At 39.5% G+C, this 15,466-nt stretch overlaps 1 protein-coding gene across 4 annotated transcripts in view; it reads left to right on the top strand.

The window, feature by feature from the left end:
• arhgef3 (Rho guanine nucleotide exchange factor (GEF) 3) overlaps positions 1 to 15,466 on the top strand; it is a 35,872-nt gene that overhangs the window by 16,240 nt on the left and 4,166 nt on the right. For 2 of the 4 annotated variants that reach the window (XM_071495470.1, XM_071495471.1), the window contains 9 exons: positions 245 to 307; positions 10,175 to 10,282; positions 11,521 to 11,790; positions 11,932 to 11,994; positions 12,081 to 12,177; positions 13,234 to 13,310; positions 13,464 to 13,721; positions 14,377 to 14,547; positions 15,117 to 15,306. In XM_071495470.1, the coding sequence (XP_071351571.1) occupies positions 245 to 307; positions 10,175 to 10,282; positions 11,521 to 11,790; positions 11,932 to 11,994; positions 12,081 to 12,177; positions 13,234 to 13,310; positions 13,464 to 13,721; positions 14,377 to 14,547; positions 15,117 to 15,306 (1,297 nt within the window). Of the gene's footprint in view, positions 1 to 244; positions 308 to 4,812; positions 6,384 to 10,174; positions 10,283 to 11,520; positions 11,791 to 11,931; positions 11,995 to 12,080; positions 12,178 to 13,233; positions 13,311 to 13,463; positions 13,722 to 14,376; positions 14,548 to 15,116; positions 15,312 to 15,466 lie in introns of those variants that run through there. The other 2 variants (XM_071495473.1, XM_071495472.1) reach the window with 2 other exon arrangements.

Here is a 15,466-nt window from a genome sequence, read left to right as displayed (position 1 = left end):
ATGTCAACTTGGACTTTTGGACATTTTTGTTCCTATGAAATTTTAATTAAATAAATAGATTTTAATGAATTTAGCAGATTAATAAATATGTGTATCTGGTCGTAGCAATGAGCTAAAACAAACTGAACTTTCACATTATAATTGAGTCATTTGATTCACAATGAATTTGAAAACATCATTTATTGTTTTCTGCAACTCCCGATCTACCTGTAACGTAGTGTTTGCTCTGTTTTGTGTGTTGCAGAAGAAGAGGAAGCAGGCAAGCAGAGATGCAGACTCCCTCAGTCTCTGCAGTCTGGACATCAACGTAAGTTCAGCTCCTCTAAACTAACTGTGTGTTGTGGCTCAGTGTGTGGTGTCAACTTTAGTTTGCAGACTTTTGTGAGAAATGGCATTAAATGACATTAAGAGCTGCTGCCTTTTATTTTGACGAGGCTAAATACATCCTGATCCTCTGGCCGCAGTATGTTCACACCTTTAAACATGATCTAAAACTTGTGTACTGCAGTTTTGTGTGTGGCCTGTGTCTCCTGATCTACAGTGTACAGCTGCTCAGGAAGTGCTGTTGTTCTGCTGTGTTTCTCCGTGTTGTCGTCTAAACAGGCTACAGTGTGAAATGTGACTTTCTGTCCAGGATGTTTTTACATGAAACCTGAAGAGTAGCTTTAACATTGTTTGATTTACTATGTTACATATACACACAGTTGTGAGTTTAGGACATACAGCAACTTTCATGAAGGTTATGCTCATGGACAGATTATAAGACAGTGAGTCCTTGAGCACAGACATAAAATACTCCCCTCAAAGGAGTAAGATATCCTGAAAGGGACAAAAAACACAGCCAACAATGCAACAGTGGACATTTTTCTCTTTTTATAGTTATTTTATTTAGTCATCCTCCAGCCTTTGTAGCTGTTTGACCTTTGTGTCACTTTGTGTCACTTTGTTGTCTTTTTGTCGTAACCTGGCTCCTTGAACATGACACAAGGATGAGGGTAAATTAAGATCTTTATTGTAAAAAAGTAAACGACTGAAGAACGAACACCACGTATGTGTCAGTCAGTAACACAAGATGTGAATGAGACTGTATTTGTGGTAGTTTGTTGTCCCTTTGTCGTTATTTAATCTTCATAGTCACGTTGCATCTCTTTGTGGCTGTTTGATTGACTCACCAACAAGAAATGTGAAGTCATACAATTAAACAGAGGCTGTGGCCCAGTGGCCCCCAGGGGACATCAGTAACTGTTGTAATGTTTAGATCCATGTTGATTATCGACGGCAGGGCTGGTGTTGTTCTTTTCACTGTCTGAGTCTGTGTGTGTGTCAGCTTGTGGTGGTGGAGACACCCACTGTAGGAGGAGCTACCACACAGGTGGTTTTCAGCACAGGTATTTACACGTCTGCCTGTGGACAGAGTTTATCACTGCGATTCAGGGCAGGCTGGACATGGCAGTGACTCGGTATCAGAAAGTGGTAAGGTGGTCCAACCAGACTGGGGCTAGCTGGTTAGCATGCTAACTTCAGTAAAAGAAAAGATGTGAAACAAAATAAGAGTTAACATTGACGTTGCCTTCTACCACTTGGCAAGTAAAGGAAGTTTGCTGCTGAACTCATAACGCTTCTTCTACACTGATAAGTAAACAGCTGTTAATGCTAACGTTAGCAAAAATCAAAACTTACAAATAGCCACTTTCAATATTTTTATTAGTTTTATTATCATTTTATTGTCAGCTTGTCAACTATTAATCATTTAAATTGCACTAACCTGAAAAGAGTACTGAACCAATCAAGGTTTATTTATTTTATTGATTGAATAGGGTAAGCAGCTAACAGGCAGCTACATGCTACAGCATTATAAATATTTGTATACCGGAAAGTAATTGTGATTTATGAAATAATATTTAATAATAATAATGAAAAAAACAAACTTCTGAAATGTAGGAAAAGCATAAGGCAGAGTGCCTGTGCTTTGTTCAGCTCTGACTGTGGATTATTGTACATTCGGACCCTCGGGGGGCCTCGGCCCTCTTGTTGGACCCCCTGTCTGTTTTTAGCCCTCTGCCAGCAGCCCGTTCCTTCCCGGGCGTTTCCCTCTCTGCTCAGTCTAACACAGGATGTCCACCCTGTTCAATACACTCCAGTGTGACAAATAGACCCAAACACACCGTGAGTTTTATGTTGTTACAAACCAGCGTTGGCAGACACTGAACCAGGAATAAATTACACTCTATTGTTTCTCTACTGTTACTCCCTGTGGCTCAGTGAGTCACATACAGTCACATTGTGCTTTTACTGAAAATCCAAAATCTGGAGACCACTTTATCTGATTTAGGGGTCAAAGGTTGTGACAGCGGTTCATATTTTATTTAAAAATATTAATTCCTGGACACTATCTTTGTCTGAAGTGGAGAAGAATAAAATCAGAAGAAAGGTTAATATGATTCATAATAAATAAATAATTTCCTAGCAATGTGCAGTGATGGACAGTAACTGCATACATTAACTCCGGTACTTTACATAAGTAGAGATTGAGGTACTTCTATTTTACTGGAGTCATTTCATTTTATACTTAATATATAGGGAAATATTTTTCCTTAGGAAACAGGAAATTATCAGACCTGTAAAACTAAAAAATATCAAATTAGATATTCCATATGATGGTTTAAAATACTGAGGGAAAAAAATATATAAAATATATACAATAATAAATTAATAAAATACAGAGGTAGCGAGTATAAAAGGTGTAAATAGGGCTGCAGCTAACAATTATTATTGATTAATGTGCTTTACTAATCAATCAGTCGACTACAGGTAAACTGAGAGGCTAAAGGTGCTGTCATTTAAAGATGTAACATATTGACTGTGGAGGTTTCTGTTTGCCACCACAGTGGGTATTGATCTTCTTCACTGGCTAATTAAAATCTGCCGAGCCCCTCAGGTCACATGGTAGATCAACAGTTATTGATTTGGTTTAGTGAACCAAGATTAGAAAACTGTGTAAGGAGACACTTTAATTTGGAAGCAGAGGACTGTGTGTTTCTGCTGCAGACAAAGAGACTTCTCTTATATCTGTGATGGGATTTGGGATTTTATCCATTTTTGTTTGTTTGTTTGTTTTCAGTATTTGCAGTTCAGGTTTATATTTCATTCTATATTTGTGTTTCTCACTTTGCAGTATTGTTTCTTAATGCTGTGCATGTATTGTCAAACTGGTGAAGATGTTTGTTAGTTCAGTTGTGTTTTCTCTATTTTTATGGTGAAGCTGCAGTGCATTGAGCTCCCAGGGCCTCCGTAGTTCTGCCATCAATACTCTTGACTTTGACACATACAGAGTGATACAAAATACAAAACAGTGCAGAAACATGGAATAATTTTACATAAAATCCTCGTCTACCTTTTGATTATGTGTCTTGTCTTTGTAGGTTTTAATAGTCTTAAGGTGTGTGACGGGTTTTCAGAAATTTGAGCACTTGGTCATGCTTTTAAATCTCTTCTTAAAATCTTCACCAGTGTGAAAGAAGAAGAATCCACCCTTCCACTTTCATCCATCACTCTGATGTACAGTCAGTGAGTCACAGTCCAGATGAAACGAGGCTGGTTTTCCTGCATCAGTAGAGACACTTGAGTCTGTTCTTGGAGCAGCAGTTGTCTCTGGTCTTCACTGGGCGTCCACGACCCACTGTCCCATTTACAGACAATGAAACTGAGTCAGAGGGGCAGCTATTGTCAGCCAGATATTAGGTGTGTTTCATGTCAAGTGAGGGGTCAGTGTTGATGCTCTGACTCACAGCTTTTAAAGGAAATTATGAAAACATTTCTAAAAATGACACAATGATCAATGTTGACATCTGATCCAGGATGTGTGAGTTAAGTCTCTGTTCCTTTATATTGGCTTTTTTTGTTTTTATCACCTAAGGGACATTACACTGGCTTACATTCATTCTCAGGAGATTCACCATAACCTTAACTACCAGAATTAGGAATTTAAATAATTATTTTTTTCATTATCAATGTTTTTTATTTCCCAGAGTCTAAGGTGATGTCTTCATATGTCTTGTGTGGTCTAACCATCAAATAAAAACCCAGAAATATTCAGTTTACAAAGATACAAACCAGAGTAAAGCAGTGAATCAAGCTGTTTGACTGGAAAAATAACTAAAATGATCAAACTAGTTGCCAATTAATTTTCTTAATCTGCATTATTTTCATAATTGATTAATCATTTGAGTAACTTTAAGCGAAAGTGGTGAGGACGTAATGTTTAGAGCTTCTTGAATGTGAAGATTTGTTTTATGTGAAGAATAATATCTGATTATCTTTGTCATTTGAACTGTTGGTTGGACAAAACTAGACATTTGATGTCACCCCCTTGGACCTTAGTAAACTGTGATTGGTATTTTCACCTCTAATGGATATTCTGAAGACCAAGCAATTCATTGAGAAAGTATGCACTTTATTAAATAATGAAAATAAGTGTTAAAAAATGAAAATAAGTGTTTGGGCTCCAGATTAGACAGGCCTAACTCCAACTCTTACCCTAATCTGAACCAGTCTTAACCCTGAAATGTACTGTTGTTGTCCCCAGATGGGAGCTCAGTCCCCACAGTGTGGCTCTGTGAACATCTGTGACCCATGAAGTAAATGAAGTGTACTCACAAACACAAACACACACAGTAATTGACTTGAAAACTACTGGAAAACCAGGACAGAGGGGTTGGCTGCCTGCAGGCCACTCTCTAATAATTACAGCTCAGATTGATATTGATTGATGATGAACTGGACAGTGGAGTCCCAGCGCCACCAGCAGCCCCAGTATCAGCAAGGGTCATGATATTGTGTAATTTTGAGGTACTTGTACCTTATCTGAGTTTTCTTCTTGTTGCTGCTTTGTTAATTTCATTAATTCTGCTTGTAAATCCTTTGGTGAGATTTAAATATGATGCATTATGTTAGATTAAACTACCAAACAAGTATTTGAAGCTAATAGCAGCTGGACAAACATACATTACCACTAACACCTACAGCTGAATTCTTGTCTCTGTCACTGAACCTAAAGCCCATTGGTAAATATTTAAAAAATGGCTGACAAGATGCATTGCTAATGCTAATGTAAGGCTCAGTAATTTAATAAACAGCTAGGCACTGTAGTTTTTAGCAAACTTTATTCAAACAGGAGGAAGTAGTACATTTGCTGGGGACTATTTTCAGCGGCAAACTAGCGAACATTTTCTTGTGTGCACATGTGTGTGGCATTCAGTCAAAATAAACTAGAGTGTGTGTTGATGGTGATGAAAGAGCATGATTTCCAGCGCAACAGTGTGTCTCACTGATGTGTTTTAAATAGTTTTCATACAACAATGGACTTTTATGGCAGAGAGGAATTAGATTAATCAGGATTTGTATATAAACACACGATACTCATTAGAAGGATCAATTCATTGTTGTTTTGAATCTTTTCATTGGATTAGTTGACAACAAGAAAAATATAAACCTTATATAAATCTTATTGTTTATGCAAAAGCTCAGAATAGTGGGTGGGTGGAAAAAGGAGAAAGAGAGGAAGGAAATAAAGTGAGTGAGTGGATGAGCGAGTCAGTGCATGAGTGAGTCAGATAGAGAGAGAGTGAGAGAGAGAGAGAGAGAGAGAGAGAGAGAGCATGAGCAGGCTGTGAGTTTTAAAACAGAGGGGGAGTCAGGAGGTGGACCATCATCACAGAGAGCAAGAAACCGTCAACAGGGATTTAAAAAAGAAGTCGGAGACAAAAACCGAGGACTAAGATCCAGAGCTCCAGATGGTCTAAATCCCAGGTCTCTCTTTTACTGGACTCTTTCATCTGAGCTTTGCTGACCTCAAGAACAACTGTCTGAAAGCTCAGCTCTGTCTGGACGTTGCTGATACTGAGCTGGATCCAGATCCTCTGCTCCGGTCGATCCTCTGACGGCACTGGGAGTTTTCAGGACACTACCAGAGACGCTGTGTCAGGAAACTGTGCAAGCTTGATCCAGATGTTTAACTGGTATTGATCCTTTGTTTAATCTTATTTAACTTCCACACTTTTCTGGAGGCTTTTAAAGAACCAGATTGTTGACATAAACTCTACTGGTACCTGAGCTCTTAATCATGAGCTTTTTGGATAATGGCAAAGCGCTAAAGACTTAGTGGACGTTCGATCAGAGCTTTCTGGAAATTTTGCTGTTAGCAAATCGTTTTTGGACACGTTTAAACTCTATCTGGACTGTCAGATCCTGACTTTCTCCAGACTCTCTGAATTCCATGAGGATTGTTTATTAGTGTTGCTAATATTTCTGAAAAGCACCAGATTGCCTTTGGACACTCGATGCCACACACCATCTGTACTCTTTACTGGTGCTATACTTGCTCTGTAAGTATCACACTTACTCTTGACTCCTCTCAGTTTCTCTAGACATTTATCAGACGCTCTGTTGTTTCCAAACTCTTACTGGACGCTCGCTCTTAACAATACCAGATTCCTTCTGCACCCTCTACTGGAGTTAAATTCTTTGTATCAGACTATTTCCAAACTCCTTATCAGCTTCTTCTGAACATTCACATCTGGATGCTCTACCAGCACCAATCTCTTCCTGGACACTCTACCAGTTAAAAATATTTCTCTCTTGGTGCTGGGAATGGTCCAGGTCCTGTGCTGGGCTTTGGTGTGAGCAGTATGGTGGCGGGGCAGAGCCCCCTCTGCCTGCTGGTACAGCAGTTTAAGTCTGGATGCTCTGTGGAGTTCAGCAAAGCAAACGGCAACATGGGAAAACAGGTGGAGGTAAGACAGAGGAAAGGCCCTCTATGGAGCTGCAGCCTGATTGAAACCAGTAGTTTTAGTTTAAAAGTTTAAACTGGTACAATGTTCCTCAGGTCTTTTGATTGGTTGTACTTGTATTTTCATCTTTGCAGTCTTCATTCATTATTCACTTTCTTAATATTAGTGTGATTTAAATGTCCTGTTATTGTGATTCATAACAATTTCTTAGTCTGATTTTATGTAATTTCATCTAGTTGAATAGGATCTAATCTAATCTGATTTGATTTGATTTAATCTAATTGGATCTAATCTGGTCTAATATGTGACAGTGTTCTAGTATTGAGTCCAGGACTCTGACTTGCTTTATGACTCGAGTCCTGATTTTCTGGACTTGTGACTTGTCTTGGACTTTTGCACTGATGACTCGAGCACTGACTGCATTTGGACTTTTTTTGTTAGTTTGTTTGTAGTAGGCCACAATAAATTGGCATAAGATATATATAGTAATATTAATAATGTAGACTTATTCAATTTGAATTATTGACACCCTCTTGTCTTGGACTCTTCTCTGGTGACTTTGTCCTGGACTTAGACACAAACACTGGGGCTCGAGACTTGGACTTGAGGTTTTGTCACTTGATTTCAACACTGGTATCTAATCTAATGCTGTATGATAAATGCTTTATTTGATCTATGAAAACATGATTAGGTTTTGATCTAATTTCTGCTTTTATTTTGCATCATTTCCCTTTTACCCACAATTTGTGTAAAATTTGTAAAAGTTTACATATTCTAATAGTTTTATCATTGTTCCATCTCCTGCCTCAGATTCTTGACCACCTCATGATCAGTTAGTGTTTTCATACACTGCAGAAGCTTCAGGAGTCATTTCATCCAAACCATGTCAGCACAATTGGTTTCTAGCCATGCAGATAAGTTTGGTTTTATCTGCTGAGTGATTTCTGCCATTAAAACGAAACAGTGAAGGGGAATGAAATTTAATTAGTTTAAAGCTATAAAACATTACACTTGGTTACACAAGTTTCTCTTTCATGGTTTTTGGCTTGGCCCAGCCCTGTAATCATGACTGACTGACTGACTGAGTGATCATATTTCCAGCTTTCGTCACCATAATGATGTAAAGTTGTTATGAGCTCTGCTTTTTGGTCCTATAGCAAAATTTTAGGTTTGCAACTATTGATAACTGTTATTATCAGTTCATCTGCTGATTATTTCCTAATTAACTAATTAATAATTTGGTCTCAGCAAAGTCAGAAAACAGAGAAAATGCCCATCACAATTTCCCAGGAGCTCATATTTATATTTTATTTTATTTTCTATTTTGTTTTCATGTAGAAAAAAGTCTAAAACCAAACATTTTTCAGGTTACCATCATAGAGGAAGAAGAACCACATAATATTTGCCATTTTTTCCTAAAAATGTCTTGAACAATACATTGAGAATCAAAACTGCAACTATAACTAATTGATACTAATGCTAATTTATTTATCAGCTAGTCACATACTGAGGACATACTGAGGACACTCATTTGATTCATTTCTTTGACTGTAGTTTTTCACTGATAATCATGTTAGATGCACTAAAGACAATAGAACATGAGTTAAAAGCTAAAAGATGAGAGCTGACGTTTGCTGTTACACAAGTTATTCTTGACCTGAGAGTCAGGCCGTCTGCTGTAAACCTGCTGATATTAGATAACCACTCTGCTGTTGAACAACTGCACTGAATTGATCTTTGTCAGATCGAATCAGCTGAAGCGCCGTCACACACAGAAGCCCACCACTACATGTCCAATGGAAACTTCTCAAGTGTAGAGAAAATAAAATCATCCTTACTGAACCCCAATATCTTTTACAACAACAGTTATATCTTTAATAAAAACAGTATCTTTTGCTAAATGAGAGAAAACACACTGACTTTAATTACACACAATTTACCTGGTGTTAACGTTTAATATTTCAGAGACTCATTAAACCTCCATCTGCAACTCTACACACTACTGAGTCACAGTTTTAGATAATTAGTCTCCTTCAGGAGATTAGACAAAACTCTTATGCTTTAGTTGAAAACTGTGGAAAATCTGTCGTCACATTTGGGACATGAACGTGAGCAGAAGGTTAAACTTTTTTGAGGACAAAAAGAAGAAAAAAAAGAAAACTGTCCATCAGAGGCTGAGTTATTTTTGGTTGACTGGTTCCTGACTGTGAGCGCTGATGGAAAAAAAGTTTGATGGTTCCTGTCTTCCAGTAGGTCAGCTGACTGTGGGCTGCAGGGCAGACTGAAGATATACAAACACACACACACACACACATATTGATTTATTGTAGGTCTGTATCGAGGACAAGCAGCCTGGTGGCATTTTCACACACATAGACACCCTGATATTGTGTGTGTGTGTGTGTGTGTGTGTTAGTGTGGCAGAGAGGGGAAGAGTTTGAATCATACTATTGTTTAACACGCAGTATATCAACAAAACAGCGTCAGCTTTCCTGCAAGCTGCCAGAACATCTACACACACTGGGCTATTTAAAAACTTCAGACTAGACATCAGTGTTCAGACTGACTGGATAAGATCTTCCCCAAAAAAATCATCAACTAATTAATTAGTGTTTTTAGTGACTGTGACTCAGACTGTGGTTGAGTTTCAGTGATTTTTTAAAACATATTTTTTCTATAATATCTTTTTCCTTCAAAGTCATGTTGTTTGTTGATGCTTTGTTTCTGATGATGATTCTCAGGTCGTTGTCTTGCTGTGTGGTCACCCTGGAGATGTTTACCACAAACAACAAATTATTCCTAATTAACCAAAAACTAAATCAGGAGATTCTCAAGTTACTTTGAAGACGATCATCATTTCCCTCAATTTTCTGACATTTGATAAATGCAGAGTCCTAAGTGCATTATAAAAGTGTATTAGTAATTGTATCAGTTGTAGTTGTAGCCTGATTTTTCTTTTTTTTATTGGATCTTCATGACACCTCCCTCATAAGCTGCCAGTGGCTGCAGGCTGCTGGTTGTGTAGTGAATATGGACCAGAAACGAATCCTGTATTTGCAGAATGTTTGGACCTTTTAAAGAGTTGGTTTTGACGTCTGCAACAGTGTCTCTTTTAAAAGGACATCTGGGCTCATTTTCAAGTTATATGCATAACGGCTTTGAGAAAGTATGTTCGGAAATTCCTAGAATATATAAAAATAAAATTTTATGATGACAGGATTTAGATGTTATCCTCATTAGCGCTGTAGCTTGGAGGTCATGTGAGAGTCATGTGAGCAGGATGAGGACTTCACTTCTCATGTGAACTTGGTGCAGCCACACACGGATCAAAGGACTCTTGTTTGTTGTGATAATGTGAACATAATGAAACTCTTTTTTTCCTGCAGGAGCCTAGCACCAAGCGCAGTAAACCTGTGTCCAGGGTGACGTCTCTGGCCAGCCTGCTGCCGCCCGTCAAGGCCACACCGCTGAAGAGGATTGGTCAGACGCTGCAGGTGAACCACCAATCAGAGCAGAGCACATGTTCCTTCTTCTTCCTTTTAATGACATCATCAATGTTACTAAACACAGAAACACAAGACTTTCCTAAATAATGTTATTATCCCATGGGTTTATCATAAATACCTATAAGCTGCGGTTGCCATGGAGAAGAATCTGATCAGAGCTGTAGAAAATTCAAAATGTTTTATCATCAGGTTTGTGACCAAAACACAGAGTCACAGTTGTTGTGTTCATCCAAACTTTACCAAGAATTCACAAATAAATTAATTTAAGATGCAAATTGTGAAATCAACCGGTGCACATAGCAGAAGCTTGGTGATGGGATTTTGTTGCTGAGTCATACTTAACTTTTCACCTGGAGATTTTATGTGCTCATGGTTGTGCTTTGAATTTTTTTTTTAATCAAAAACTCAAAATATTCTTGAACACAGTTAGTTACAGTCTTTTCTATTCATGCCAAACGAAGGTGAAGCGCAGAATTTGGTTCTATTTCAGTGAACAAAGAAACATGGTGAAGTCCTCTCCCATGAGCAACTTGAGATATGATGCTCTTCTTCTGGAATAAACTGACCATTATGGTTGAAATGAATGTGTCCTGTATTAGGCAGGAGAATCAATCAGCCTTATAAACATTTTGTAGTTGTCGCTGACATTATTCCATTCAGCTGATTTTCGTACAGTTTTACTCTCTAGTTTACTCAACCACACCCGCTTTAGATTGTTGTATTGTCTTGACTACGTCGATCATCCACCAAACTGAAGCTGGTTAAGACCAATACAGACGTGGAGAAGGAAGATTCTCAGATCTTCTGCTGTTTTCCATTGAGAGGGACATTGTTATCTGACCATAACAAGGTCATTAACATTTACAAACTGATTTCACCATCTTCTCGCCTCCCTGACAAAGCACCTACATGTTCCATGTTTTTATTATAGATTTGTTTTAGAAATAAAGAATTAAAACTTTTACTCATTCTCTGTATTTTATTACAGAGATGTGTGGGTGTTTACAGATGTTTGTCTTGTTTTCTTTATGTTCTGAATCACCCTATAAAATGTTAATCAGTGTTGTTCTCTGCTGATTGGAGCCCATTAAATGTATCAGGTGCCCTTTATATATTTCTTTGCCCCTCACACAGCCTGAGCTCACCACTGCCTCCAGATGCTGAACTTAAGGCAGTTTCCTGTTTTCTGTCAGTTTTCTGGTTTAACCTTGTTTCTGTCTCTGCAGCGCTCCATCAGTTTTCGTAATGAGAGTCGGACGGAGAGAGCCGCTCCTCCTCCTCCTCCTCCTCCTCCCTCCTCCTCCTCGACGATGAAGACGCGTGTTATCTCAGCGACCGTCTCCAACCCTTCCTCCTCCTCCATGACTGCGACACGGGGTTCCACGGCAACAGCCACAGCCGCCAAGCGCCGGGACAGCAAGCTGTGGAGCGAGACGTTTGACGTCCGACTGGGGGCGACACAACCTCTGAGCCCAAAAGAGATAAAACGACAAGAGGTGAGACACACACAAACACCTGCTGTGATTGTGTGAATATCACTTTCTGTTTCCACTTGTCACCATTTTTTATCTGACTTCCTTTAGATATTATCAAAAAACTAATTCCTAAGACCCTCTAAACACTCTCTCTCCCTGCAGGCTATATTTGAGTTGGCTCAGGGTGAGCAAGACTTGGTGGAGGATCTCACGTTGGCTAAGAAGGTAAATAATAAACTCCTGTATTTATCTACAGGCATCTGGTATTTTCTGAATATGCTCATATGTATGTGTTTGCTCGTGTACTGCAGGCCTACCGAGACCCGATGCTGAAGCTGTCAATCATGACTGAGCAAGAACTGAACCAGATCTTTGGGACTCTGGACTCACTGATACCCCTGCATGAAGGTAGGATGGAGCAGCCCATGGAGGTCTCACATCATCACCTTTATGTGATGTCACTAGGTCAGACCTGTTACTGGTCTGTATCACTTTCAGTGATGTTGTTAATCTATGTTAATCTGAATGCTGTCAGATTAACATACAGGCTGCAGCAGCACAGGGTGAAACGTGCACAGAGAGAGAGATTAAATGTGCCTCTTGTTCCACATTCTGTAATAAAAGTTTTTTTCTCAATCTTCACCTCTTATAAAGAGAAAATAAATGTAATCAGTTTAATAAGCCCCCCCCCTTCCTGAATAAAGCCATAAAGAACATCAGGGTAACAACATCTATGTCACTTTAACATAAAGAAGCAGTGTTAAGTGTTTCAGGTCTGATAAGGGTTTAAAGCTGCACTTCCTTTAATTGCCACTAGATGGAGACAGTGTAGAAGTGATCGAGGAACCTCCAAAACAATCTCTGCCTGTTAAGCCACCACATCTATTTCAAACTGCAAAGGTGGTGCAGCCAATGAGAGTGAACTGAGCTTCAACCTGAGGAACAGATAGAGGCTAATGAAAAGAGGAGGTGGGAGAGGGAGTCCACACTGAGTGTAGCAGACTCACTTCAGGGTCTTTGTCAGGAAAATATTCAAGTAAACAAAAGGCACTGATTGGGATGTGATGTTTGCATTTAATGAAAAAAAAAATTAAATTGAAAAAGAAAGAAAAAACTCATCTGTCAGGTTTGATTTTTTATGAGGGCTGGATACTTAAATGACTTCCTGTTACTAAAACTATCCAGTACATTCAGTTAGCATCAAGTGTCTGTAAGTTTCTAATGTAAATAAACAATAAAAAACATTAAAAAAAACATAAACATAAAAATGTAAAAAAATAAATAACTTGTTTTGGTATTGACTCAGGCATCGAGGCTCATGCAGTGCAGCTGCTGTAGCTGCCTCTGTATTCGTGAATGCCATCTTTGTGTTGCCCTTGTGTCTTCTTCACTGTCTCCATGTTGCTTTGGGTCCTGACCTCTTTAAATTTTTTCATAATTTCGAACCTGTCTGTCTCTCCTCAGACCTGCTGAGTCGTCTGAGAGACGCCAGGAAACCTGACGGGGCCACAGAGCATGTGGGACACATCCTGACTGCCTGGGTGAGTGAGTGCTTTTCCTGCAGTATAAAACATACTGAGTGTCTAATTACAGTCTGCATGACTCAGATCTCATTTAGTCTCAAGTTCAGTCATTTTCACACCTTGTCTCCTACACTCTGTGGTAACCAGGTCTCTGTCTTTGTGTCCCTGCAGCTGCCCTGTCTCTCCTCCTACACTCCGTACTGCAGTAACCAGGTGAAGGCCAAGGCCTTGTTGGACCAGAAGAAGCAGGATCGGCGGGTCCAGGACTTCTTGCAGCGCTGCCGCCAGTCGCCCTTCAGCAGGAAGTTGGACCTGTGGAACTTCCTGGACATTCCCCGCAGCCGACTGGTGAAATACCCACTGCTGCTCAGGGAGATCCTGAAGCACACTCCCAACGACCACCCGGACCGGCAGCACCTGGACGAAGCGGTGAGGAAAACCAGTGTTAAGATGCTCTACACCTTTATCCTGCATGTCTGGTTCAACCCACTGTCAGACCGAAGCAGTAAAAAATACATTTAGTTGCTTAAAACCAATCAGAATTGTTAAGTACAGATCTAAATTGTGGTGTCATAACCCTATAAATATAGAGACAACCCTTAAAAAAATGGAAGCAACCCTGAGGACATGTCAGGAATGACCTTGAAAAGTCTGGAATAACCTTGAAAAGTCTGGAATAACCTTGAAAATTAGGAAATAATGACCTCCCCAAAATTTTTGGAGCAATTCAGTTCATTGCAGCAGATCAGTGGAGGGCAAAGTAAGTCTGTGTGAATATTTGCATCAAGAGTTCGACTAGGTTGAAGTTTGACTTGCAAATTTAAACCATTAACCAATAGCAAGCTGCCTTTTTCAGGCTTCACTGGCGTTACAAAAGTCCCATTAATTTAAAAAAACTTTAGGTGACTTACAGTTGGAGCACTTCAAGGCATGAATGGAAGGACATGAAACGCTCCTGAATGAATCATCAGAGGAGCTTCAGTGGACGACGTTAATCAAACACATTAATCAAACCCAGAGAAAACAGATCAGAGGAGATGAAATGTGTCCGGATGGGTTTAGATTTTGTGTGTTTGCTCCACAGATGCTGATGGTCCAGAGTGTGGTGGCGGACATCAACAGGCGGACGGGGGAGTCGGAGTGTCAGTACTACAAGGACCGTCTGTTGTACACTGAGGATGGACAGAGGGACGGGCTCATCGACCGGTCCAGGACCCTCAGCTGCCACGGAGAGCTGAAGAACAACAGAGGACTCGTCAGTAGATTTCAACTATTTTATAGACCCCTTCTCTTTTATCCAAACATTTTCGACTCTCTCTCTTCTGTATGTGACACATTCCTCCTGTTAAACTTATCTTGGATCCTATAGAGGTCGCTCTGATAAAAACACACAGTTAATAGTGTTTTGATTCAATATCTCCCACCTGTGAGAGCCACTCACGTGCAGTAGACGATAAATGTAAACAGTAAGTCCATAATGTTTCTTCTCTGTTGTTTAGTATCTGGTATTTAACTAAGTTAATATGTGAAGAAATGAGAAAAGCAAGAAGAAATAAGATCAGATGAGATGAGATATAAATGTAATATATAGATACAGTTACACATACAGTGTAAAACAAACAAAGTACACCTGTGTAGTTGTGATTATTTAAGTTATTTCTACTTTAATCACCAGTAAACGGGATCCTAATACTTCATCTGTCGTGTGTGGGGGAAAAAAGGGGAAATGTAAACAAAAACAGCTGATAGAGTGATCAGTGATCAGAAAAATGAACTTCTGCTCTCTCTCTCTCTCTCTCTCTCGCTCTCTCTCTCTCTCTCCAGAAACTCCACGTCTTTCTGTTCCAGGACGTCCTGGTCATCACCAGGTCTGTCTCACTGAACGACCAGCCAGTCAGCTATCAGCTCTGCCGCCAGCCTATACCCATCCGACAGCTGGACCTGGAGGACCTATCAGACGGGGAGATGAGAGTGGGCGGGTCCATCAGAGGGGCATTCAGCAACAACGAACGGAGTTAGTACCTCACAAAGATCACAGATACAACAAACACAGAAACATTTTATTTTGTAACTGTACAACAGGAAACAGCAACAGGAAACAGCTCATGTCATCAAACTGCCATTTAGAACCATCTATTAACCAAAGACACATGGATTATGATGAACTTTGTTGT

Source organism: Trachinotus anak, unplaced genomic scaffold (genome assembly GCF_046630095.1).
Source record: "Trachinotus anak isolate AG129_WGS33_773 ecotype Australia unplaced genomic scaffold, CSIRO_AGI_Tana_v1 ptg000013l, whole genome shotgun sequence".
NCBI lineage: Eukaryota > Metazoa > Chordata > Actinopteri > Carangiformes > Carangidae > Trachinotus > Trachinotus anak.
This window is presented reverse-complemented; position numbering and strand designations above follow the sequence as displayed.